This window comes from Pelophylax lessonae (genome assembly GCF_965119305.1).
Source record: "Pelophylax lessonae genome assembly, chromosome: 10".
NCBI lineage: Eukaryota > Metazoa > Chordata > Amphibia > Anura > Ranidae > Pelophylax > Pelophylax lessonae.
The window spans coordinates 205,547,249-205,573,994 of NC_138777.1; the positions used below are offsets into that span (position 1 = coordinate 205,547,249).

Genomic DNA, 26,746 nt, shown 5'->3' on the forward strand with positions numbered 1-26,746 from the left:
TTGAGTGGCTTGTACAGATGTGCCTGGGGGTGAGCTAGGGTTGTCCTCCACCAAATCTGCGGTGGAAGAACTAGGCTGATCAAGAGTTCGTTTGGAAGTAAAGATAGCCTCTTCTGAGCATTCACCCAATTGGTCATAGGTCAGTCTTTTGGGCGGGTGAATGACTCTTCTTTCCCTCTGTTCTTTGGGATGCACGATCTCAGAGGTACTAGGACCAGCCACTTCTGGGGATTCTTCAATGTCCTCCTCCTCATGTTCCAACACACAGGAATCTGATGCTTCAAGAGCGGTCAGTTCTTCTTCAGAGGAAGGTGCAACCTCCTCCTCAGGATCTTCATCATCAACTACTTCTTCTGGAAGCATGTGGAAAGGTATGAATTCGGGGGCTTCCGCCCGAAGGGTTCCTCTGTCAGCCAATTCGGATGAAGACAGGGAGGCAGGTGTGGGTTCTGGTAACTGAGACGACCACATCCAGTCAGGTACCTCCTCTTCATCTTCCAGATCTTCAGATGGAGAATTTCCCTCCCTCACATCTGGGAGTGTCGACTGAGATCTGGTGACTGGTCTGGACAGGCGAGAGGTCGAAGGGGTCTCTGGCGAATCTACGACAGGAGGCATGCGAACTGCTTCAGAGAGAGGCAGTAAATGGTTCCTATGCCAAGTCTTCAATGGACCCACACTTCCTTCAGGCCGAATTTGATACACAGGGAGGTTTGGTAGTTGCTTGCAGATAACATAAGGTTGGGACTTCCAGCGGTCTGCCAACTTGTGTTTTCCCGGGACACCCAAGTTCCTCAACAATACCCTGTCCCCTGGTTGCAAGTCTTGGATCCGAACTTTTAAGTCGAAATTCCTTTTATTCCTCAGTCCACGTTGATCAGATGTGGCCTGAGCTTTATCATAGGCCGATTTCAGACTCTTCCGCAGTCGGTCCACATATCCCTTGTGCGATGCTGAAGAGGTGTGATCGGGCGAGATGCCAAAGGCCAAATCCACTGGCAATCGAGCCTCTCGTCCAAACATTAGACGATAAGGGGAATATCCAGTAGCATCACTGACAGTACTGTTGTAGGCATGCACAATGGCAGCTACATGTTTGCCCCAATGCTGTTTCTTCTCTGAGCTTAAAGTCCCCAACATGTCCAAAAGAGTCCTGTTAAATCGTTCCGGCTGGGCATCCCCTTGTGGATGGTAGGGAGTAGTTCTAGTCTTTTGGATGCCTAACAGATCTAACAGTCTCTTGATCAGTCTGCTTTCAAAGTCTCTTCCCTGATCTGAATGGAGGCGTTGTGGTAACCCATAGTGTACAAAGAACTTTTCTACAAGAACTTTGGCTACTGTAGAGGCCTTCTGATCCCTTGTTGGGAATGCTTGGGCGTATCTGGAAAAATGGTCTGTTACCACAAGGACATTCCCTTGGCCACTCAGATCAGGCTCTAGGCAAAGGAAATCAATGCACACCAGTTCCATGGGTCCCTGGCTTTGCAGATGGCCCATTGGGGCTGCTTGACGTGGCAGAGTCTTCCTTTGTATACATCGGACACAAGAATGACAGTATCCTTCAACTTCGGCCCTCATACAGGGCCAGTAGAACCTGTCTCTGACAAGCTGAAAAGTTCTTTCAGGTCCCAGATGGCCATGATTATCATGAAGAGCAGCCAGAACTCTCTCCCTGTATTTAGCTGGTAAGAACAGTTGCCACTTCTCCTCCAGATCTTCAGATGGGCCTCTTCGGTAGGCCACCCCTTCTCGGATCTGTAACCGGGTCCACTCTCTATGCAACAGACGGGCCCCCTGAGGAGAGTCGGTGAGAAGCAACTCAGGGCGCTGGATCTCCAAGGCTTCCAAAAGAAGTTTTCCCAGAGGGTCTTCCAGCTGCTCCTTCCTCAAGTCCCTTTTGGACAGCCGGGGTAAATCTTCCCCTTCAACCTGGGTCACCCTGCAATAGTATTTGGGTACTCCGACAGCCGAAACCCCAATCTCTTCGGCTCTTGATCCTCCTCTGGATCGAAGTTCAGTTCCCTGATATAGGGCACGCACCCCTTCTGGAGCCAAATGGGTCCATTCTTCATCAGGTTCGTGTGGTGCATGCAACCTTCTGGATAGGGCATCTGCATCCCTGTTCCCGATTCCTGGCCGATACTTCAGGCTGAAGTTGAAGCTAGAGAGGGCAGCCAACCATCTGTGTCCTGTTGCATCCAGCTTAGCTGTAGTCAACAGATAGGTAAGGGGATTATTATCCGTCTTGACAATGAATTCAGCTCCGTACAGGTAATCTTTCAGTTTGTCGACCACTGCCCACTTTAAGGCCAGGAATTCAAGTTTGTGGGTAGGATAATTCCTTTCAGCAGGTAGTAGACTCCTGCTCACGTAGGCTACGGGTCGCAGGTGGCCCCCATGTTCCTGGTAGAGTACCCCACCCAGCCCATCTCGGCTGGCATCGACATGTAGTTCATATGGTTTCGTGGGGTCTGCGTAGGCCAACACAGGGGCAGTGGTTAGATTCTTTTTCAACTGAATGAAAGCCCCTTCACATTCTGGGGTCCACTGATCCTGGATGGACTCCTTGGCCTTCCGGGGTCCCATGGTGGACTTCATTGGCTTGACCAGTTCAGGAACGTCATCTTCTTCGTTCTTTAGTAACTCATTGAGGGGTCGGGCAATCTTGGCGAACCCCTCTACAAACCTCCTGTAATAGGAGCAAAAACCCAGGAACGACCGAAGTTCGGTCACATTTGTAGGTCTCGGCCAGGAGGCGACAGCATCCAGCTTGTCCGGGTCGGTGGCCACCCCTTCTTCAGACACGATGTGGCCCAGGTAATGGACCGAGGACTGATAGAATTGGCACTTCTCAGGAGAAAGTTTCAGGCCTTCTTCATGTAGCCTCTTCAGGACCTTTTCCAACCTCTCCTCGTGTTCTTCCAAAGTTCTGCCAAACACGATAACATCATCCAAGTATACCAGTACCTCTATCAAATTCATATCTCCAACGGTCCTTTCCATCAGCCTTTGGAAGGTAGCAGGGGCCCCTGACAATCCCTGAGGCATGCGATTGAACTCAAAGAACCCCACAGGGGTGATGAAGGCTGTCTTCTCCCGATCTTCAGGGTGCATGGGGATCTGATAATACCCACTCTTTAAGTCCATCACACTGAACCACTTCGCCCCTGACAGGCTCTGTAGGGCGTCTTCGATTCGAGGAGTGGTATACTGGTCTGGGATGGTTCTTCTGTTCAGTGTTCGGTAGTCGATACAAAGCCTCAGAGATCCGTTTTTCTTCCGGACTACCACTATCGGAGAAGCATATGGGCTCCTGGATTCTCGAATAACCCCAGTCTTCTTGAGTTCCGCCAGCTGCTGACGTAGATCTTCTAAGTCACCTAAGGGAACTCGCCGGACTCTTTCTCGGAAAGGTTTGTCCTCACTCAGGCGGATCTTATGAGTGGCACTCCTGGCGCATCCCACGTCGAACTCAGCCCTAGAAAATATTCCTCGCCATCCAGCAAGTTGTGCCTTGGCCCTCTTCACCCATTCTGGTGGGAGGGCAGCGTTTCCAGAGCAGAGCTCTTCTATAACATCTTCACCCCTTCCCTCCTCTTTAAGATCAGATGGGACAACTGGGGTAGCCGGGTTAACTTGGCCCAACAGCACTCTGGCCGGTACCTTCACCGGTGTAGTAGAGGTGTTTCTGACACTCACTAAAACCCTTCCATGGTTTTTCTGTAACACCTTCAAAGGGATCACTTCAGGGATTACTTCTATCCCTCTCTCCTCTTCCTGTGGACCTGATTCAAAGATGATAAAAGGGCCCGGCTGTTTCCATGTGAGTTTAACGGAAGCTTTCAGACAAGCCACCTCTCCTGGCTGCAAGACCTTTTCCGTTCTGTCCAACTTCCAGAGTCTTCCAACTCCTTCTGCAGGAGTCTCTTGCTCCAATACTAATCGTTGATAGGCCTGCCGTAGCATGGGGTGAATCCTTGGCGCTGGAGCATCCTGTCCCTGGACCAGTTGTGTCAGGAGGCGCCTTACTAGGTCAGTGTTGGTCCCTACGATGAGAGAGCTTTTGTTGGCCCCTGGCGGACGAGGACAGACCACCGCTAGGGTGTCGAAGGTTTCAGCTTCACCAGCCACTGATGGGTCAAAGGTCAACTTGATTGGCAGATACCCGTCATAGGGAAAACTTTGAGTCCCGATACCCCATATCTCCAGATCTTCCAACTTCTGCAGAGGTAGATGGGTAAGGTGTTTATCATAGAAGTCTCTATACAGAAGAGTCACTTGGGCCCCAGTGTCAAGGAGGGCTCTTGTGTAAATTCCTTCTACCTGGACAGAGACTACAGGGGAAGGCCCGACCAAGTTAGTTGGGAATTCTCTTGAAGTGGCCTTGTTGTCTGATTCAGTTCTCTGCACCCAGGCTCTTTTCTTTTTTTTTCTTCTGGACTTCAGTCCCCTCTGGGCCCGGTGTGCATTGATTTTCCTTCTCTCAGTAGCCTGGAGTATAGAACTAGGGGCGTTGTACCTGGATCTGACTCCCTGACTCAGATTCCCTGAATCATTGAGTCTCTTGGATTCCCTTGAAACTGGCGGGCACCCGGTCGACTCCTTCACGGGTGCCCTCTGAAGTTTTTCCGCTGGCTTGCGAGGTTCTGAGGCGACATTTCCTGGGCTGGGACATACTCCTCTAACATGTCCTACTCCCCCACAGTTGAAACAAGTTAGCGATCTCCTAGGTCTCGGTTCCGGGTCTACTCTAAGGTTAGAAGGTTTATCCGGCTTCTCTGACACGTTCCCATCAGGTAGAGTAGATGCCTGACTAGTCAGGATGGACACCATTTCTATCAACTGGGACACCTGGGTCTTTAGGAGTTCAACTTGCGAGTCACTTTCTTTTGCACTTATCACTCTGACACGAGCAGTTGAGTCAAACTGCCGACTCTTCCTTTTGTTGTCTAACATGACCTCTTCTTCTCTGACCATTCGGATCAGGTCAGGGTATTCCAGAATGCCACCATCTTGGCGAGTTCGCAACAGTATGGCAATGGGATCTAAGGGTTGAGCCCCTCTCAGCACCTGCCGTGCACGAGTCTCATCTACCTTCCGGGGGTCTATCCCTTTCTTTATCAAGATCTGGTGGATGATCTTATCTAGGCGTCTAATAAATTCGGACAACTTCTCTTCCTCTTCTTGGTAACAGTGGTCTAACTGGTAAAGAAGTTCAGCCACGTTCTCCGTCCGACCAAATACATCTTGTAGAATGTCTAGATAATCCTGTGCAGTACAGTTCTTTTTGCTTAGCTTGAGATTACGTACGGCCTCTAGTGCAGGTCCCTTTAAACTTTCTGTGATTCTCTGTTTCTTGTGCTGTTCTGGTACCTCCCACTCTTCCAAAGCCTGAGTGGCGGTATCTAACCACTCTTCAAACCCATCTTCTGTCGAAGGCACAGGCTGTTTCCCAGAGAATGTCCTGAGCTTCCTATATTCAGTCATCAGATAGTTTGGGGAGTCCTTACTACATTTTGCTACGATTTCCCCGAGAACAGCACACAGTTCTGAGCTAAAGGTAGACAAAGGTGGTGACTCTGGACTCCCTTCTTGGACACCTTTTTCTTTGCTGGATCCCCCAGGAGTGGTGGATGAGGGACCTTCAGTAAGGACTTCTGGATGTATTAAGAAAAGTTCTGTTTGGTCAGTAGTCTTTACACTGGTTCCCTTAAAGTAATCAGGGACCCCCTTCCTCCACTCACACAATGCATACGTGTGTGGAACGGTGGTGTCTGTCTTTATGTCAGTCACCCAGAATTTCCTGTCTGTGGACAGTGCCCTTAAAACTGGGAGGAGTTTTTCCTCAGTCCAGACCTCTCCCTTGATTTCAACCACCAGGCCATTTTCCACTACGACATTCTCTTCCCTGCACCACTCGGCTGCAGCGGTAGGATCCATTTCTGCGTTGAGGGGGATTCTGTGGCTGAGAGGGTTGTGTTGCAGGACTGTAGATGATCCCGGACGAGCCCCCACGTGTAGCACCACCCCCGCAGGAGCTGCTGATTAGATTATTGGGTCTACGTCCTGCCTAACAACCCACAGAATTGGCTCGAACCCTCCCTAGGCACAACTGACCCAGAATAGGACTGGAATACCAAATGGCTACACAGATTGGAATATAACACTTCAATAAATAATAATGACCTGTTACCTCTCTCCAGCTGCAGTCCTTCTGGGTAATACAAGGTGACCACACACAAGCTTGCTTTTAAACAGGAAAGTTATTTACTGTGAATCAAATAAACAGTTTCGATACAGTAAAATATGACTTTGTAAAAGGATATACTAATTAATTAATCAAAGATAAGATAAATACTGTGATATCACTCCTCAAGGGCACATTAATTGTTTCAGGAAATGTCTCAGAGCCTATAGGACCGCCATCTTAATCACTATTATACTTTTGGAGATAAGGCTCAGCATTCAGTTAGACACAGTATCAGAATGTCAGACCTATCTGAGTCCGCTGTTTCTTCTCTATATCTTCGCTAGCAACGTTGGTGCACTCGCAATTTGTAATCCACATTGAGGATGGGTGATCAATAGAGAGAATGGCAGCAAACAGTTAGTAATCACCGCGGGGTGTCTGTGCAGGATTGCCGGTAAAACTTCTGTGAGAGATGTACTGGGCCACCTGGTATATTGCCTTCTACTACTCTAAGGCTAATCCTGACTAAAGTTACTTCTTTGATAGATAGAGTCAGTTTTTGGGCAGGTGCCCTCTCACCAACAGGACTGTCTCCCAGGAAGCCTCCGCTGCTGTCTCAGTCTCCGGCCTCTGTCACCAGCCGCGCTAGGTATTTGGGGTGGATGAGTCTGGTCTCTGTAGAACATCGATGGGACCTCCAGGAGGGATCCTCTACTGGAGATGAAACACTGCAACTTAGTCACTTAAGGCCCAGGAGTTTCGGCCTAGCATACAGCATCAGCCCACAGCACTGGCATCCTGCTTGTCTCACTGTGTCTTTCCCAAGAGAGTGAGCCTGGCTCCTCCCTTCCTTTATAAAGCTTCCCCCAGAAGGCTGTGCGGTGCAGCAGTGCACCCTGGTATTCTCAAAGCACTATGGGCGATGAAGACTGCTCAACTTCCTGAAAGGAAAATAACATCAAAAGACATTCCATAGCCGCTGCAATGTGTCCTTTTGGCCACTAGATGGAGCCGAGTTCCTCTCAAATGTCAAGCAGCAGTCTTTTAGAACTTGTATAATGGAAGACCCCGCTACACATAATTGAGTTGATCCACCCCTTGCAACTTTAACAGCTTCAACTCTTCTAGGAAGGCTGTCCACAAGGTTTAGGAGTGTGTCTATGGGAATGTTTTACCATTCTTCCAGAAGCGCATTTGTGAGGTCAGTCACTGATGTTAGATGAAAAAGCCTGGCTTGCAGACTGCGCTCTAATTCATCCCAAAGGTGTTCTATCGGGTTGAGGTCAGGACTCTGTGTAGGCCAGTCAAGCTCCTCCGCCCCCAAAATCACTAACTAAAATCACAACTCTATGGTGCACATACACATATAAAACATATCTTTAGTTTAATAAATGCTCTTATTTGTTATATTCCTAGAGGTGACCCATAGGCGTAGGTGTACAACCCTTTTCTTTCTTAGTGCCTTGGCAAAATGCCTAAAAATTGCCCCAAAATTGTATACAAGCTGGTGGGTAGATGAAACCTGCCTTTTAGTTACACAAAGCCACAGGTTTTCATTTTTCTCCAATACAACCTTCTAGCTGCCAACCTCCCAATGGCCAATGATGTCATCAGTTGATAAGGAGGATGTCAGTTGCCTGAATATCATTCTTGTTTGATCCTCCCTTGCCTCTCTCCATCAGCTTTGGGGGTCTCATTAGCTGAGTGATGGAAAAAAACTGAGGGGGAAGAGAAACACTGGAATACTAGTCAGTACCAGTTTGCAAAAGTGTATGTGCTTGGGAAAAATAAATCACCTCCAATGTTGGGTTTCTCATGTGAATTGATGTTGCTGCATTATGTAAAACTATTTGAATAGTTTTTACATTTTAGACTGTCCATAATTTTGAAAGGGTGCCTCGAGATTGTCCATCATTTTAAAGGGTGCCTTGACTGAAAAAAGGTTGAGGAACACTGGTTTACACACTTCTCTTTCACTGTTCCGGTAGAGAGATTAATGTGCCAGGGTCATATATATGTAGACCCACATGTTTGGGTTCTGGGGTGCACACCCTAATGCAATAAGCTGTGCACACCTCAAGATTCTCACTGCATTCTCTTACCAGGTCTGCCATAAGTTTACACCAGCGTTTTTCAACCAGGTTGCCATGAAGTTTCTTCAGAGGTGCCTTGGCAAAATGCCTAAAAATTGCCATTATATATATATTGTGAGGGATTAGCTCGGTGGTAGGCGTGGATGACCCCTTTGGGGGTGCGTTTTCACAGAGAGATAGCCGATTAGAGGTTGAAAACAAGACTGATTTATTCATGCAATTTACTTAACACAATTGCAAGCATCAAAACAGCCAAAATAAAATAAAAGACAAAATAAATCCTTGCCTCTGTGGGCGGCTACCTTCTCACGCTGGAACCTACCTAAGAAGTCTTTCCAACCTACTGTTGGGCCGACACTGCTGATCCTACAGCAGACACTCAAATGTCCATTTGTTTGCTTTTCACACAGCACAAACATTGTCCATTGAACATGTCCCTTTGTTTCTTTCACATCAGCACATGTTCATTTATAACAGGATCCTTTACTCTTCAGATTCTTCATATTGAACACAGTTCATTTAACAGGTCCCTTTACTCTTCACACTCTTCACATGGAACACTTTGTCTTCTCACCTTTGAGACGTCTTCACTCGTGGTTACCCTCCTTAGCTTCACAACGCTTTAGGGGGTCTTCTCCCATGCTCACCAGCTTGTCGGGAGGCACACATCCGACTGTCCCCCTCTCCCAGCCCACACGGCGACAGGCGGCAGCAGTCCTTCTCCCATGCCCACACGGCGTCGGGAGGTACACGTATGTCTGTCCTCCTCTCCCAGCCTACACGGCGACAGGAGGCAGCACTCAATAGATTTTCTCTGGACAAATTATAGAGGCCTTGATCTCCTCATTCTGAACAGCTGAATGGTTTTCAACTTCCTGCTGGCTCTTTTTGCAGCCAACACCCTATAGTATCAGTGAATTTTTCAAAGCAGGTGGGAATGTATCTCCTTCCTGTGACTACATTCCCAGATTTACCTGACTTCCTGTCACATACCCCCCCCTCTTGTTTCAACCCTAGGGTTGGGACACATATTTCCAGGCACGCATGTGTCAGGCACTGCTGACTCACTGATAAGCCTCCTATTATCCTCAAGCTTCCGGATGAAACTGTTTCTGTCATCTTCACTGACAGATTTCTCATAAATGCCACACAGTTTGTCTCTCATCTCATATACACATTCTTCAACTGCATTTTTGGCATAATTTTGCTCCTTCTCGTTTCTGTCATCTTCATTGACAGCTTTCTCATAAATGTCAGACAGCTTGTCCCTCATAACCGTCTGTCCAATCCACCATGGAGGACCGTGATCCATAGGCAACTCAATTGGGCTAGTCTTAATGTCTTCAACATTCTTAAGACGCCTCTCTCTGCAATCCATAAATGTTTTCCACAAAACTTTGAGAACCTTTGCTTCACTAAGGCTTGTTCCAAGTAGGGACTCTTGACATCCCTCTGTGACTTGAGTTGCCTCTCCATACAGCTGTACACAATCATTGACTTTTTGTTGTAAAAGGGAATGATCTTCCTTCTTGAGCTTTGCTTGCTCTAAGATGCTGTGCAGAGGATTTTCCAATTGAGACAACAGGCTGTCACACATTTCTTCAAAGTGACCCCTGTTCCTTTTCCCAGAGATATCAATATCATTCAAACATTTCATATTCATAGGCAGATCTGAAGCATTTGCACTCATCAACTTCTTAAACTTTTCGCCCTCCTGAGCGAGTCGCAGTAAAGGCCTACTATTTGATTTGATATTCAGTTTATATTTCTTGCCAAACTCTTCACAGAAGTAGCCAACCAGAACATCATCAACTTTCCTTCCACCAACATAGGGGTTAAAGGCAACAACACAGTTGAACCCAGCGATCTGGGTGGTATCCATTATAGACCTCCTCTCTGCATCAGTGAAGAAGCATGGAACTGCAACACATTCTTTTACAGGTTTCTTCAATGCACTTTCTGCTGAACTATTTGACCGCTCAAAGTCACCTAGTTCCTTTTCTCTATCTGAATTCCACATGGAATGCATCTCAAGATCACGATCAAACTTCTGCCACCCGTCTTTCACCAGTTCCATTTTGGAAACACTCCCTGAAAGGCACTTGAAATTCATTTGCTTCACGTTTTCACCAACAGCCTTAGTTTTCTCCACTAGGTTTTCAGCCTGAACTGAGAAATCATCACATTTCTTACACAACTCTTTTGTTTGCTGAAGCTCTAATGATACATTTTCCAATGCTTGAAGTTTTTGAAGGAACGGTTTATTCCAAAGGGGTGATTCAAGCCACGTGTCATCACATTTCTGAGGCTCACTCAGGACAGACCCCAAAACACTGATCCTTTTAAAAACTGCATCAGGCACACTATCCCCTCTTTGGGACAGATCCTCTGTTGCCTGGAATTCCTCTTCCAGTTCCTGCAACGGAATCTTCATCTCTTCTACTTGCTGTTCTAAGGCTCGCTTAGACTTTTCTAGCTCCTGAACGCTTTTCACAACATCATCCTTGGAGCTGACCAAATCTTCCATTTCTGTACACAGCTGTTGGTTAACTCTTTCTAGTTCAACCTTACACTCTAGAGCTTCCTCCAAAGAGCGAGCCAAGAACAGGGCTTTGCTCTCGTTATCACGCACCTCCGTTTCTGCACGGGCGCGTTCTTCTGCATATTTTGCAGACACAGTCTTCTCTTCACCAAGCATCTGATCAAACTTCTTTTTCACATCTTCAACACACTGTAATGAACCAACGCTTTCTTCCATGCGTTTTTTCATATCCGCTATCTGAGCTTGCAATGTTGCGACTTGCTCTGATAGGTTTTTCTTTGCTTCCGCCTCCTCTTTTAATTGTTCCAGGAAGCCATTTTTCTCATCTTCCATTTGTTTGAGCTTTGTGCTAAAACTCAGCCTTTGACACCTCTCTTCCTGTAAGAGTTCCTGCGTGTCTTGCAGCTGCGATTCCAAGATAGAAAAATCTTCCGCAATTTCTCTAGATTTGCTGTCTGCTTGAGAAAGCTGATTTGTAACATTGTCCAACTCAACCTGCAGTCGGTTTGCCTTCTCTGACAGCTTAGCACACAATCGGTCACCTTCTGACACCTTGACTTGCGATTCCAGAAGCTGTGCCTCTACTTTTTCCCTCTTATGTTCACAATCTCCTTTTCCCTGCATAAGAGCCTTCACCTCATTGGCTAGCATCTGGGAATAAGAATGTAATTCTGCCACACAGGCTTCTTTCTCCTTTAACTGCTGCTGGACACGTTGGGCTTCCCCTTTCCAACTTTCACAGTCCGCACGCCATTCATTTACCACATTGCTCAAAGTAGTGAGCTCATACACAGTACTCAGTAATTTAGCCTCTCTTTCACTTTTCTCGTTGTCGCTGAGAGACAATGTCGTTTTCAGAGCGACATTCTGTTCCTGCGACTCCTGCAGGTCTATTTTTGTAGCTCCCAAAGACTGAAGACTTTTTTCCAGCTGATTACGCAACTCCAACATATCAGCCATACTTTGCTTCTGCAAAGTCTGAATTTCACTTTCCTTTTCCATGAGGATGGTATCTTTCTCCTTTATAGTGTCTTGACGTTTTTGCAACTCGACCAAAAGAAGAGCAGTGGATTCTTCCCACTGTAACACATGAGACTTGAGTAGTTCATTCATTTCCTGCAAGTTTCTATGCTCCATTTTAAGCAATTCCAAGGCTTGTTCCTTTTCTTCCATTTTCCGTTGCAAGGCATCCAACTCAGCCCTGCACACATACTCGGTTTCCTCCAAACCGATGGCCTCCATTGGCTGCTGGCGTCTCTGTTTCCAGCCTGCCATGCTCTCTTGATGAGCCTTTTGTTGAGCTGCAAAGCTCCGTTGTTTCAGCATCTCCCCCATTTTGGGTTTACTTTTCATCTGAGCACACTGCGTCTCCATAGCAGTTTCATCAGTGTTGCTAGGGACAACACCCTTCCTCTTTAGTAGACTCTCTTTAGGCATGGATGGGGCTGGTTCAGACGGTAGCATCCCCTCCATCCATAGAATCCGGTCTCTCATTTCATCTATCTTTGCATTTTTCAGGCGTTTGGATCGCCCCATCTTCAATAACTCCACAAATTTTTCACAGTCCAGCAAAAAATTTTCAGACCACTGTCTCTTTAACACATGTAGTTTTTCTCTCTCTTGCAAGATCTCTTTTCCTGCACACACAGTTTGTGCAGTCACTTGCACCAGACACAACAAAGTTCATCAAATAATTTTGAGACCGCTGTCTCTTTAAAACACTTTTTTTTTTTTTTTTTCTGTCAGGATCTTCTCTCCTGCACACATAGATTGTGCAATCTCATGCACCAGATAAAGTTCATCAAACATTTGCACTTCCTTGCAGGGATCTCTGCTTATGCCCACTGCATACCTCCACCATATGTGAGGGATTAGCTCGGTGGTAGGCGTGGATGACCCCTTTGGGGGTGCGTTTTCACAGAGAGATAGCCGATTAGAGGTTGAAAACAAGACTGATTTATTCATGCAATTTACTTAACACAATTGCAAGCATCAAAACAGCCAAAATAAAATAAAAGACAAAATAAATCCTTGCCTCTGTGGGCGGCTACCTTCTCACGCTGGAACCTACCTAAGAAGTCTTTCCAACCTACTGTTGGGCCGGCACTGCTGATCCTACAGCAGACACTCAAATGTCCATTTGTTTGCTTTTCACACAGCACAAACATTGTCCATTGAACATGTCCCTTTGTTTCTTTCACATCAGCACATGTTCATTTATAACAGGATCCTTTACTCTTCAGATTCTTCATATTGAACACAGTTCATTTAACAGGTCCCTTTACTCTTCACACTCTTCACATGGAACACTTTGTCTTCTCACCTTTGAGACGTCTTCACTCGTGGTTACCCTCCTTAGCTTCACAACGCTTTAGGGGGTCTTCTCCCATGCTCACCAGCTTGTCGGGAGGCACACATCCGACTGTCCCCCTCTCCCAGCCCACACGGCGACAGGCGGCAGCAGTCCTTCTCCCATGCCCACACGGCGTCGGGAGGTACACGTATGTCTGTCCTCCTCTCCCAGCCTACACGGCGACAGGAGGCAGCACTCAATAGATTTTCTCTGGACAAATTATAGAGGCCTTGATCTCCTCATTCTGAACAGCTGAATGGTTTTCAACTTCCTGCTGGCTCTTTTTGCAGCCAACACCCTATAGTATCAGTGAATTTTTCAAAGCAGGTGGGAATGTATCTCCTTCCTGTGACTACATTCCCAGATTTACCTGACTTCCTGTCACAATATATATATATCCATATTTTCCTCTTTTAGGTGTGTGCAGAGCAAGGACATCGTAAAAAGTATTATAGAAATGTTCAAAGCCAAAATTGAGCTTCCAGACACATCTGAGGATTGCCTTTACCTCAATATCTTCACTCCGGCTGACCGCGGACAGGAGGCCAAACTACCGGTGAGTCTTGCCGCAGATTATAGGAGATATTAGTGGATTGTAGAAATCCTCAGTAGTCAGGAAACATTTTATCAAGTCACTGTGATGACCCAAGAAGACCTGTACCATATTTCCATTGTTCATGGCACTAAGGCTGCATTCACACCTGAGGGTAGCGTCTCTGAGCATTTTTTCTGCGTTTTTATGTGCAACTTGCGCATTTTTATACAACGTTTTTGAGCTTTGGCATTTTTTTTTTTTAGCCAATAGAGAAAACCACTATCTGTTGCATCATTTGTTGCTAGGTATTTCAGCTTTTTTTTTTTTTTAGCTTTTCCATTAGCATTTATTTAATTTTTTTTAATATTATTCATTTATTATTATTCATTTTTAGTTAGGGTAAGGGGGTTAGAGTTAAGGTTAGGTTAGGGTTAGGATTAGGAGTTGGGATTAGGGTTAGAATTAGGGGTTAGGGTTATTTATTTATTTATATATATTTTTTTGTTAGGGCTAGGGTGTTACTACTACTACTACTACTACTACTCCTACTACTACTATTACTACTAATGATAATAATGAAATAATAAATACAATAAATGAATACTAAGTAATAATAATTTACCCCAACCTTAACCCTTAAAAAAATAATAATAATATTTAATAGCTAAACAGCCTAACACAAAATAAATAAATAAATAAATAATTATTATTATGTTTTTTTTGGTTCAGGTTTGGGTGGAGATGTGGTGGAGATGTGGACCATCTTCATAGAGAATAATTTATTTTTTTCTCCTCCAGCATTTTGGAGCTTCAAACTACAAAATGCTGAGGTGTGAATGGGGTCTTAAAGCTACCGGCTGGCGTTTCTTTATGTGGTCACATTTCCACCTAAAACATGAAACTGTCAAAGCTGCAGTTTATGAAACACCTCTAGAGGTTACAAACAAGGGTCTGTGCCTTTCCTTCTGATATTTCCGAAACAGGCATAGGCGCGGTTTTTTGCTGTCAAACTGATATGAAAATAAAGTGAACCTGTCATGAAAGATAAAGGAAAGTTGCTATTGCTTAGTTCTCCATCTGTGGACGCAAGCTGGCTGGTTGTCATGTGATGCCTCAGTTCACTACTTGCAGTGTCATTGGTCCGGACTTAGTATAGCAATAAGGAATTCTGACTTTTTAGTTGCTTCATGCTTGTTATGGGTTTATGAGAGGCAGTCAGGCAACTTGCATTTTCAGAAGGAGACCAACAATAGCAGCCTTCATATTTTTTTCCTCAGGACAAGTGCTCTTTAATGCAAAATAAGATTAAATATATTTATACATTTTAGTTAATTTAAACATTTTGGCCGTTGCCATGCTGAGCAGATCATGATATGATGGCACAGGCAGGCCACTGCAGCGGTGCACCTAATTTGGGGGTTTCGGTGACCAGCTCACCTTTGGTTTGGTTGCGCTATGCTTGCAGATCACAGCTTCAGCATGCGGTACATGTTTATGGATGTGTGGTAAGAAGTCGTATGCTGGCAATAAGGACCAAGTACTCTGCCTGGATCTGCAGAGAGGACAGAAGGTCATTGATCTTTTATTGATTCTCTCCAGGTGATGGTGTTCATTCACGGCGGTGGATTAGCTATAGGAGCAGCCTTGATGTTTGAGGGTTTTGCGTTGAGTGCCCATGAAAATGTCATTGTTGTTTCCATCCAGTATCGTCTGGGGATTCTAGGATTCTTCAGGTAAGGCACCAATCAGTCCAGAGATTCCGGAAGTTGAAATTCTAAGCAGATCTTTGACATTTTCCTTTAAAGCTGTTGTAAACCTCAGGCAATAAATATGGGCAAAGCATATCCCTCTATAGTGTGTACTTGTCTCAATCCAGAGCACTAAGAGTCATTTCTGTCTGCTGCTTTGTTCCTCTGCTATCAGCATGAATCACTTCTCACAAGTGAGGGACCTCCAGTAGATTGGCAGCCTCAGCTGTGTTCCTGTGTGTTGTGTTAAGAGGAGTGTTTCCCTTCCCTTCAATCAGCTCTCAGAGCTCTCCTCACTGAGCTTTGCAGAGTGTCATTTCAGCCCTCCGCCTCCTTTTTCTCTGACAGCTCACACAAGCTGTATAAATTCTAGAGTTTAAATGGATGTAGAGAAGAAAAGACTACGGATAAACATGTACAACGTATGTAGGAGGATTTGTATGATCTCGGTGTATCACCTGAGGTCAGTCACTTCACTGGGTACATGTAAAGGTTTACAACCACTTTAGGAGTCAAGTTTGGCTCCACTGCCTCCTGCCCTCCAAGCTTTTTGGTCAGTAGGTAGACCTAACCCCCCTCCCCTCCCCCATCAGATTAAAGCGGAGTTCCGGCCTCAAAATTGAAAAAATTGATTTTGGGCCATCCGCTTGCTAAGGGTCCCCTGAAAAAGAATTTTTTTTTTGTTCATTTACCTTGTTTTTGAAGAAAATATACTCACCTTCCTTCCACTTCCTCCCTCTGCGGCCACGGCCCGCGCCGTCTCTTCCGGCTTGCGATGACTCCTGGGAGCTGAACCTCATCGCTCCCAGGAATCAATGCGCCTGCACCGGCATCGCTCATCACTTCCGGTGCAGGCGCGTCATTCCCTGCTAAACAGCTTCTGGGCAATCCCCAGAATTTTTGTTTTGCATACTTTATTACTTTCTAACATGCTGGAGAAATCTGTTGGAAAATTGTGATTGGCTGTTATTGATGACATAATCAGGAACCATGATGATATTTTTTTCTTATCATAAGTCAGTGACGGTGCAGTCACTGAACTAGGATCACGCACAGCTGCACGCTCCTAATTCATAGTTAGATTGTTTTTCCCACGGCATGAGGAGTTGTGCCTGACAACATTAATCTGGATTCAAGCGATAAAAGAACCAACAGTGAGACTCAGGAGGAGGTAGGGGGTGGGGTCTGGCTTGACTTATGCAGGAAAAGTCAAGATTAGATATAAATTCAGATGTCTGTATCTCTAAAACAGCTGAATATTTTGATATGCTGTTTTTGTTAAAGCGGTTGTAAACCCTATAAAAAAAAAAATAAAAAAAAAAAAACCTGCAAGACAAAGGCATAATGAGCTAGTATGCATCGCATACTAGCCCATTATGTGTAACTTACCTTAAAACGAAGCCCCGACACGGACCCCCGGACATCGCTGCGGGCGCTGCCATGATCCCTCGCCGTCTCTTCCAGGTTCGGCGGCTCTGGCGCTCTGATTGGCCGGAAGAGACGGCTCCGGCGCGATGATTGGCCGGAGCCACGATGACGTCACTCCCGCGCATGTGCGCGGGAGTGATTTTTCCGGCAAGCTCCGGCAAACATAATTGAAGGTCCCCCCGGACCTTCAGAGCGCACGCGCCGCTCGCGCGAGCGGCTGCATGCACTGTAAATATCTCCAAAACCGTGCCGGTTTAGGAGATATTATTTGTACCTACAGGTAAGCCTTATTATAGGCTTACCTGTAGATAAAAGTGTCAAAAAGCGGGATACTACCGCTTTAAAGGTTCATTTTTTTGTGTATTTTGCAACTTGATTTTCTAGCCTTGTGACGAGTTCACGTAAACAATTTTAATGTTCATTCTCTCAGCACTCCAGTACATAAGTGGGTCCCAGAGAAGAACTAACGCACCAATTTTCTCCCCATTTGAGTATGACCCACCTGCCTCTTGTAAGCAGAGGAGGAGACTGTAAATGGCACCTTTAGGGGGTGGGGCTTTCTTCTAGAAGACCATTTTTTTTATAGACTTATCACATGATCTCTGGAATATTTGTTTGTCAGCTCCGGAGACAGCAAAGCTCCAGGAAATTACGGATTCCTGGACCAGGTGGAGGCGCTGCGTTGGGTGCAAGAGAACATTGCGGATTTCGGGGGCGATCCAAACTCCGTTACCATATTTGGAGAGTCTGCTGGAGGAGTCAGCGTTTCCGCTTTGGTGAGTGCAGAAGAAACTTTTTTTTTTTTCTGTAGGATTAAAAAAAAAAAAGAAAAAAAAGAGACTTGATTTCAAAGGTTTTGGCTCCAAAACCATCATCCTCATCCTCCCTATGCCACCTGGTGAGTCACCAAGCTGGAAGCAGCCAGTGACTTCTCCTGAGAACACAATCCTTGGCTGTCATTATGCTGATTTAGTGGCTTCAGTCAGAGGTGTGCGCAGCCAATTACATTAGGGTGTGCACCCTATAGCTCAAACAGTCATGTGTGTGTGTCTGAATACACTATATTACCAAAAGTATTAGGACGCCTGCCTTTACACGCACATGAACTTTATTCACAGTCCCGACACCTCCAGCACTGAATGTATGTAATAGCAAGGGGTGATGGGGTGTGCTGGAGGGTCTATTGTTGCTGGTTTCTGGAGGAAGTTTTGTAGATGGCGGATCTATTTTTGCTAAGGAGGTCTTTTGTTGCTGGTGGGGGATCTATTGTTGCTAAGGAGTTCTGTTGTTGTTGGTGGGGATCTATCATTTCTGGGTGGATCAATTGTTGCTGAGGAGGTCTTTGATTGCTGGGGAGTCTTATGTTGCTAGGGGGGTTAGATGTTGCTGGGAGGGATCAACTTTTGAGAGAGGGGGTCTATTGTTACTGGGGGGGATATTTTGTTGTGGGGGGACAATTGTTGTTGGGGAGATTTATTGTTGCTTGGGGTTCTAGTGGTGCTGGGTTGGGTCTATTTTTCCTGGAGTGGGTCTATGGATGCTGGGAAAATACTTTGGTGGGAGGAGAGATCTATCAATGCTGGCTGCAGGGGGTCTATTTTTCCTGCTTTTCTTGTTATCATAAACACATTTCATTTAAATGGCTTAACACCACAAAATTATATTTCCTTCTGTAATATCTAGAAAAGGGTGGTACTTTTATTGCATCCCAGTCTTAGTCCACAGGGTTCAATATTGAGTTGGCCCACCCTTTGCAGTTATTACAGCTTCAACTCTTCTGGGAAGGCTGTCCACAAGGTTTAGGAGTGTGTCTATGGGAATGTTTGACCATTCTTCCAGAAGCACATTTGTGAGGTTAGACACTGATGTGGATAAGAAGGCCTGGCTCGCAGTCTGCGCTCTAATTCATCCCAAAGGTGTTCTATCGGGTTGAGGTCAGGACTCTGTGCAGGCCAGTCAAGTTCCTCCACCCCAAACTCGCTCATCCATGTCTTTATAGTCCTTGCTTTGTGCACTGGTGTGCAGTCATGTTGGAACAGGAAGGGGCCATCCCAAGCTGTTCCCACAAAGTTGGGAGCATGAAATTGTTCAAAATGTCTTGATATGCTGACGCCCTAAGAGTTCCCTTCACTGGAACTAAGAGGGCCACGCACAACCCCTGAAAAACAACCCCACACCATAATCAACCCCTCCACCAAATGATTTGGACCAGTGCACAAATCAAGGTCCATAAAGACATGGATGAGGGAGTTTGGGGTGGAGGAACTTGAATGGCCTGCATAGAGTCCTGACCTCAACCTCATCCACATCAGCGCCTGACCTCACAAATGCGCTTCTGGAAGAATAGTCAAACATTCCCATAGACACACTCCTAAACCTTGAGGACAGCCTTCCTAGAAGAGTTGAAGCTGTTAAAGTTGCAAAGGGTGGGTCAACTCAATAATGAACCCTATGAACTAAGACTAAAGCTGGCCATACACTAGCCAAAATATCATTTTCCAAAAAACGAAAAATCGGCCGTGAGAGCAGACGATCGTGCCATCATGTAATGACCGAATTTCGAGCGATAAATTGTTCTGTGGACTTAAATGAATCAGTTTTTCGTTAGTTTGTCACATATGCCTAGTGCAAACAGGTCGGCCAAGAAACACATTAACCTTTCAATTTATCGTTCGGCTTTCAAAACTGTTCCTTTGATTTTTCGGCTCTGAAAAGTTCAAAATGATTTTCTATTTGTGCCCATTAACTGTACGAAAAGCGAACGATCGGACCAAATGACAGATTTTTGAACGGTCTTTCGGCTAGTGTATGGCCAATAAGTTTTGTAATATAGTGTATATATGACCCTGGCACATTGATCTCCCTGCCAGCACAGTGAAAGAGAAGTGTGTAAACACTTCTCATATGGCAAAGCCGGTGAGAGGGAGATCTTTCCTATCTTCCTACTTGCACACAGAGCAATAATGCTAATGCACATGGGTTGATTCGGATGTTCCCAGGCACATCCGGCACACCCAGTGCGCACGCCTATGGCTTCAGTTCTTTCCAAGGCTTTAATCTGGAACCAGTAGATAAAGAGTTCTATGTCAATTTTCTGATCTGCTTGCTGGTCTAGGTGAGCATCTCAATGTTTTGGAACCACAAACAGCCAAGAAGGTAGCATTTTCCTAAGAGCCTGCACTATGGACAAGTTACCAATGTGGGCTCTCAGATGACTGTTCTGACAGGTTCTCTTGAGTATACGGTTTCCTGAGTGTGATACATTGTAGCTAATCTCTGTGTTTTCCTCTTACAGGTCTTGTCCCCACTAACCAAGGGCTTGTTCCACCGAGCCATTGCTGAGAGCGGTGCGGCCGTTATTCCGGGGCTAATCGCTAAGTCTGCCGAGGAGACCAGCTTTGTGCGTCATGTAAGTCCCGGTGCTAATGGTGGATATACGATATCCGTGCACACTGATTCTTAGCAGTGAAAATTCCTGTCTGAGTATTACTGAGAAAATAACTGGGGGAGGTCATAAAAAGTGTCATAGACACTCTGCAGACGTCTGTCTATGGGCACTGCAACAAATGTTCGAATGTGCAACAGATTTGTGTGTGTGTGTCGTAATGATGGTTTGGAATCTGTCACAACTCTGATAGAACTGCACATGCAGCGCCATCTACAGAGTATTGGAACTGCACAAGTAGAATACATGCCTGAAAAATCTCAGAGAGGCCTGGACTGTTACCAGATTTATGTATGTGTTTGTGTAAAAGATATATACACTGCTCAAAAAAATTAAAGGAACACATTTTAATCAGAGTAGTCAAGTCAAATAAACTCCTGGGATATGGATCTGGTCAGTTAAGTAGCGGAAGGGCTTTTTTAATCATTTTCAGCTGCTTTGGTGTTAATGAAATTAACAACAGATGCACTAGATGGGCAACAATGAGACGACCTCCAAAACAGGAATGGATTTACAGGTAAGGGCCAATGACATGTTTTCCCTACTCATCTTTTCTGACTGTTTTTCACTAATTTTGCATTTGGCTAGGGTCAGTGTTTCTACTGGTAGCATGAGGCAATACCTGTACCCTATAGACGTTGCACAGGCAGTCCAATTCCTCCAGGATGGCACATAAATACATGCCATTGCCAGAAGGTTTGCTGTGTCTCCCCAGCACAGTCTCAAGAGCATGGAGTAGATTCCAGGAGACAGACAGTCACTCTAGGAGAGCTGGACAGGGCCTGTATCTGCTCCTTTGTGCAAGGAGAAACAGGATGAGCACTGCCAGAGCCCTACAAAATGACCTCCAGCAGGCCACTGGTGTGAATGTCTCTGAGCAAACAATCAGAAACAGACTTCATGAGGGTGGCCTGAGGGCCCTGTACTCACTGCCTGGCACTGTGGGGCTCAATTGGCATTTGCCATTGAACACCAGAATTGGCAGGTCCGCCACTGGCGCCCTGTGATTTTCACAGATGAAAGCAGGTTCACCCTGAGCACATGTGACAGACGTGAAAGGGTGTGTAGAAGCCATGGAGAACATTATGCTGCCTGCTTCACCATGACCAGTTTGGTGGTGGGTCATTGATGGTCTAGGGAGGCATATCCATGGAGGGACGCACAGACCTCTACAGGCTAGATAATGACACCCTGACTGCCATTAGGTATCGGGATGAAATCCTTGGACCCATTTTAGACCCTATGCCGGTGAAGTGGGTCCCTCCTGGTGCACAACAATGCCCGGCCTCGCGTGGCGAGAGTAAGTAGCCAGCTCCTAGAGGATGAAGGAATTGATACCAATGAATGGACCGCATGCTCGTCTGACCTAAATCTAATAGAACGCCTCTGGGACATTTTTTTTCGGTCCATCCTACTCCGCCAGGTTGCACCTCAGTCTGTTCAGGAGCTCAGGGAGGCCCTGGTCCAGATCTGGGAGGAAATACCCCAGGACACTATCCTTCGTCTCATTAGGAGACATAGTTAGGCATGCATACAAGCACGAGGGGGCCATACATACTACTGAGGACCATTTTGAGTTGCTGCAATGAAATTTCAGCAAAATGAACTAGCCTGCTGCATCATTTTTTCACTTTGATTTTCGGGGTGTCTTTGCATTCAGCCCTCTGTAGGTTGATCATTTTCATTCCCATCAAACGATGTGGAATCCTTCAGTTCCTAACACATTACCCAGTCCATACCAGTACAGATATCCACCATCCACCAGCATGAGATTTTTCCCAATTGATATCTGATGTGTTTTTAAAGTATTCCTTTAATTTTTTTGAGTAGTGTGTGTGTATATATATATATATATATATATATATATATATATATACAGTATATATATATATATGAGAAGTGTTTGTTTTTGTGTTTCAGAAATAACATCACACCTGATTGAGCTTCGGCTGTCCTGTAATCAAATGTCTTATCCTTGCAGATAATCGCCAACATTTCTGGCTGTAATATGGAATCATTGGTGGATTGTTTGAAGACAAAATCTGAAGAGGAAATCCTTTCCATAAGTGCTGTGATGGTACTGTATATTCATCTGTATAATGGCCCTTCATAGCGGGTTCAAAAAGCTAGTTAATATCTCACGAACAAAGGATGTTTTTTACGGCCATTGCTGCAATAAATACCTCTGCAATAAATACATTATAATATAAGAGCTGCGCTTACCCTATCCACTCTAAAGTGCAAAAAATGAATGCATAAAAAATAATAAAGTGTAGATTCACAAGAAGTAATCAAATTCCATAAATATAAAACAATACACATTTCATGCAATAATCAACAAAGTGCATAAAGAAAACGTTGAAGTGCAAAAACAGTGCATCAAAAAGTGCTAATGTCCAATGGTGCCTGTGTGCTGATGCTACACAAGTAATGATAAGTGAATCTGCTCCAGAGCCAGTGTGCACTCTAATCAGCAGAAGTGACGTGGTGACTGGAAGTCCCCCCCCCCCCACGTTTTGGCACATCCAGGACTTCATGAGGAGCTTGGCCACCACTGTCTCCTCCACCATTTTATGCATCGCCATTGGCAGCCATTGGATGAACATTATTAACTGGGCAAAAGCATGCATTTCCCAATAAAACAACTATATCACATAGGCAGGTAATTCTTACAGTATATCATATCAAACGACCAACCATAAAATAAATTAAAAATGTCTTATATACTAATAGTGATTATACTATACTACTCTTAATAGAACAGTGGAAAGAGATATAAACTCAAACTAAAAAGTGGGATTTAAATTATAATTAAAGGTTATTTTTTTTTTTTTTTTTTTTTTTAAATTTTATTTATTTATTATAATAAATGGAACAAAGGAGAAACTTCACAACATTATTCATATTTTCCGGTTATACAGTACAAACGTATACTTTCCATAAATACATAAACAAACTAAGAAAAACGTTTTTCATATTTAACTTGAACTTATTTATACTCTCCATCAGTATTCTCCGATGTCTCAAATAAGAAAATTTTTCTTTTTTTATATTCCTAATAAGTTCTAAAGAAGAGAAAGAGAAAAAAAAGAAAGAAAAGAAAGAAAGAAAAAAAAAAAAAAAAAAAAAAAAAAAAAAAAAAAAAAAAAAAAAAAAAAAAAGCAGGGGGGACAAGATAATTTTCCACAACTGTTTACACATTTATATTTTCGTTCATCACTCATTTATCCTTCCAAGATGAGAACACCACCACCCAGAAAATCTCTGACTCCATCTCACCTAATACAGACATCACCCCGTTCTTCCGAGCCTCTCTCTCTTCCCTCCTTTATCCAATGCCCGCCCACTCGACCCCTCTTCAAGATGCTCAGACATCAAGCAGGAGCAAGAAGTAGGACCCCCATCCCTCCTCCGTCCACTCCCATGTACCTTGATACTAAAGGGCCTCTAAAGCATTCCATCAGCGGTATTCTCCTTCTCCCCTCCCTTCCCCCAAAAGGAAAAAAAAAAAAAAAAAAAAAAAAAAAAAAAAAAAAAAAAAAAAAAGGGGGGAAAGGGGGGGCGAAGGGGGATTTCTCCCCCTCCCCCTCTCCCCACCCCTATATCCATGTGTATGTATGTGTTCCCTTTTTCCCCTTCCTAACATCTCTCCCCTATAATCTCAGTGCCCTTAAGTGTCGTGCCTTCTAGTGATTAACTTAGTTGTGTTTAAATGATACCATCCCTTTCAGTGTCGTGATCTGAAAAGAGAAAAAAAAAATAAAAAAAGAGGGGGGGGGGGGTGGTTTCCCTTCCTTCCCTCCCTTTCCCTTGTGTGTTCTCTTCGTGCTTTTGTCGTGATAGTCCTATTCCCCTTTCTTTCTTTCTCCTCCCTCTTTTATATATATTATTCTGTGTATCCTAAGTCTATTTATGTGTGCCCTTTTACTTTACTGACGTCTTCCCCCTATTGTCTTAGTGCTCTACTAGTGACTTTCTCGGATTGTTTTATTACTACAATCCCTTTCAGTGTCATGTTCGTCCCCACGAAATCTTATTTGTGAACCTGTGCGTAAAATCCATCAATACCTCCTTCCCTTCTCTCCTAGGTAAAGGAGAGAAAAAAAAAAAAAAAAAAAAAAAAAAAAAAAAAACGACCCCACCGGGGGAGGGGGGGAAGGGATAGGAGAGAACAGGAGATTCCACTTACCCCCATGATCCCTTTTAAAAGTCCCCAAGCATGGCCTTCCCATCATCTGATGCTATAAACTGGTTCCACAATGCCCATTTTTTAATATATTGCTCATGCCCGTCTTGTGTTGAGAAAATCAGGTCTTCGAATTTGTTAATTTCCTCCACTTTATCCCTCCACATCTTAATGGTCGGGGGATTAGGATCTCGCCATCTCAATGGAATGCACGCCTTGGCCGAGTCCAATAAATGGCGTAAAATTGATCGTTTGTATTGTCTACCTGATATATCCGGCGCATGAAAAAGCATAAATATTGGATCGTCTGGTATTATTTGTTCAATAAATCTCTGTGCTACTTCTCTTATTTGTCTCCAGAACCCCTCCAACCTGGGGCATTTCCAAAAAATGTGTAATAAGGTCCCTTTTTCTTCCTGACATCTCCAACATTTTTCCGACGTCTGTGGCGAGATTGCATGGAGACGTGTCGGCGTATAATACCATCTAGATAATAATTTATAATTTGTCTCCTGCGTTCGTGTACAGATGGAAGATTTGAACGTGAATTTTATTATATGTTGTAATTGTTTAGTTGAAAATTTATGATTCAATTCTTTCTCCCATTTGTTAATATATTGGGGTCTGTATTCTGCATTTGGTGTGACTATCAGTGAGTAAGTCTTTGAAAGTACGTGTGATATCGTACCTGTTTGTAAACACATATTCTCAAAGAGGGTAGGTGTTTTATCAAACTCTTTAGGGAGGGGTAATGATTGTAAGAAGTGTGTCAATTGGAGTGCCCTCCAATGATCTAATCCGTACCTCCCTCCTTGAGTAATCAAAGTATTTACTGATACCCAGGCTCCTGACTCTATAAAATGAGCAGCCTGGAATATCCCCGCCCTCTTCAAGCTACAAAAATAGCTATCCTGATAGCCTGGGGTAAACTTTGGGTTTCCCAATATAGGTGTTAATGGCGAGTATTTTGTAGAAAGAGCTAATTTATTGAAAAGTTTAGCACATATCCGAATTGTTGTCCCCACTGTTGGGTGTCGCATCATATCTCGAGGCAATGTACCCATACACCATGGAGATCTATTCAATGGTATTTCACATTGCGCCTGTTCTATATTAGGCCAAATTTTGATCTCTGTGTGATGGCACCAATCTATAAATCTGCTCAAATGTGCTGCCTGATAATATTTTAAGAGATCTGGTACAGCTAATCCTCCCTTTTCTTTAGGCAAAGCGAGTAGAAGTTTCTGTATTCTTGGTCTCCGCTTGGCCCAAATAAATCTTGAGAATGCTATCTGTATCTGTCTAAAGTATCCAGATGGGATAGAAATGGGCAAAGCCTGAAGCAAATACAGGAACTTTGGTAGAATCGTCATTTTAAGTATATTGCACCTTCCAAACCAGGAACTCAGTCCCGTTTGCCATCTTCGCAATTGGTCGGAGATCTTACTCAATAGTGGTGGAAAATTAAGTGTATATACCTGGGAAGGTTCCGGGGGCAGCAGAGTCCCCAGGTATTTTAGAGCTACCTTAGTCCATTTTAAATTAAAGTTTGAATGCAATAATGTTGTGAGTGATGGAGGTGTTCCTATTCCCATAGCCTCAGATTTGCTTAAGTTAATCTTTAAATTTGATAATACTCCATAATGACGAAATTCCTGTAATAGGTTTGGGAGAGAAATTAAGGGTTTAGTAATAGTAAATAACATATCATCTGCATATGCTGAAAGCTTCTGTTGTGTTCCTGCCGTTATTATGCCACTAATGTCAGAATTATTCCGAATGGTACAAAGAAAGGGCTCTAACGTAAGCGTAAATAAAAGAGGGGATAATGGGCAGCCCTGTCTTGTTCCATTTGAGATCCTGAACTCCTCCGACAATACCCCGTTCGCCTTAACCCGGGCTGTAGGGGCGGAGTACAGTTGTAATATCCAGTCTCTCATCCTATGACCAACCCCTATGTATTGCAATACATTAAACATGAACTTCCAGCTTACCCGGTCGAAGGCTTTTTCTGCGTCCGTTCCCACAAAGGCACTTGCCTGTTTAGATTCGTGTGCCAGATGCAGAAGATTTAAAGCCTTCACCGTGTTGTCCCGTGCCTCTCGGGTGGGTACAAAGCCCACCTGGTCCAAATGTATCAAAGAAGGTAGGTAATTTTGTAATCTGGTGGCAATAATTTTTGAAAAAAGTTTCAGATCAACGTTGAGTAATGATATAGGCCTGTAA

At 44.5% G+C, this 26,746-nt stretch overlaps 1 protein-coding gene across 1 annotated transcript in view; it reads left to right on the plus strand.

Moving 5' to 3' along the window:
- Positions 1–26,746, plus strand: part of LOC309565289 (uncharacterized protein) — a 153,258-nt gene that overhangs the window by 105,769 nt on the left and 20,743 nt on the right. Inside the window, exons 27-31 of the mRNA XM_082270189.1 lie at positions 13,596–13,734; positions 15,313–15,446; positions 17,512–17,665; positions 20,185–20,298; positions 22,316–22,411. Coding sequence (XP_082126315.1) covers positions 13,596–13,734; positions 15,313–15,446; positions 17,512–17,665; positions 20,185–20,298; positions 22,316–22,411 — 637 coding nt within the window. The remainder of the gene's footprint in view (positions 1–13,595; positions 13,735–15,312; positions 15,447–17,511; positions 17,666–20,184; positions 20,299–22,315; positions 22,412–26,746) is intronic.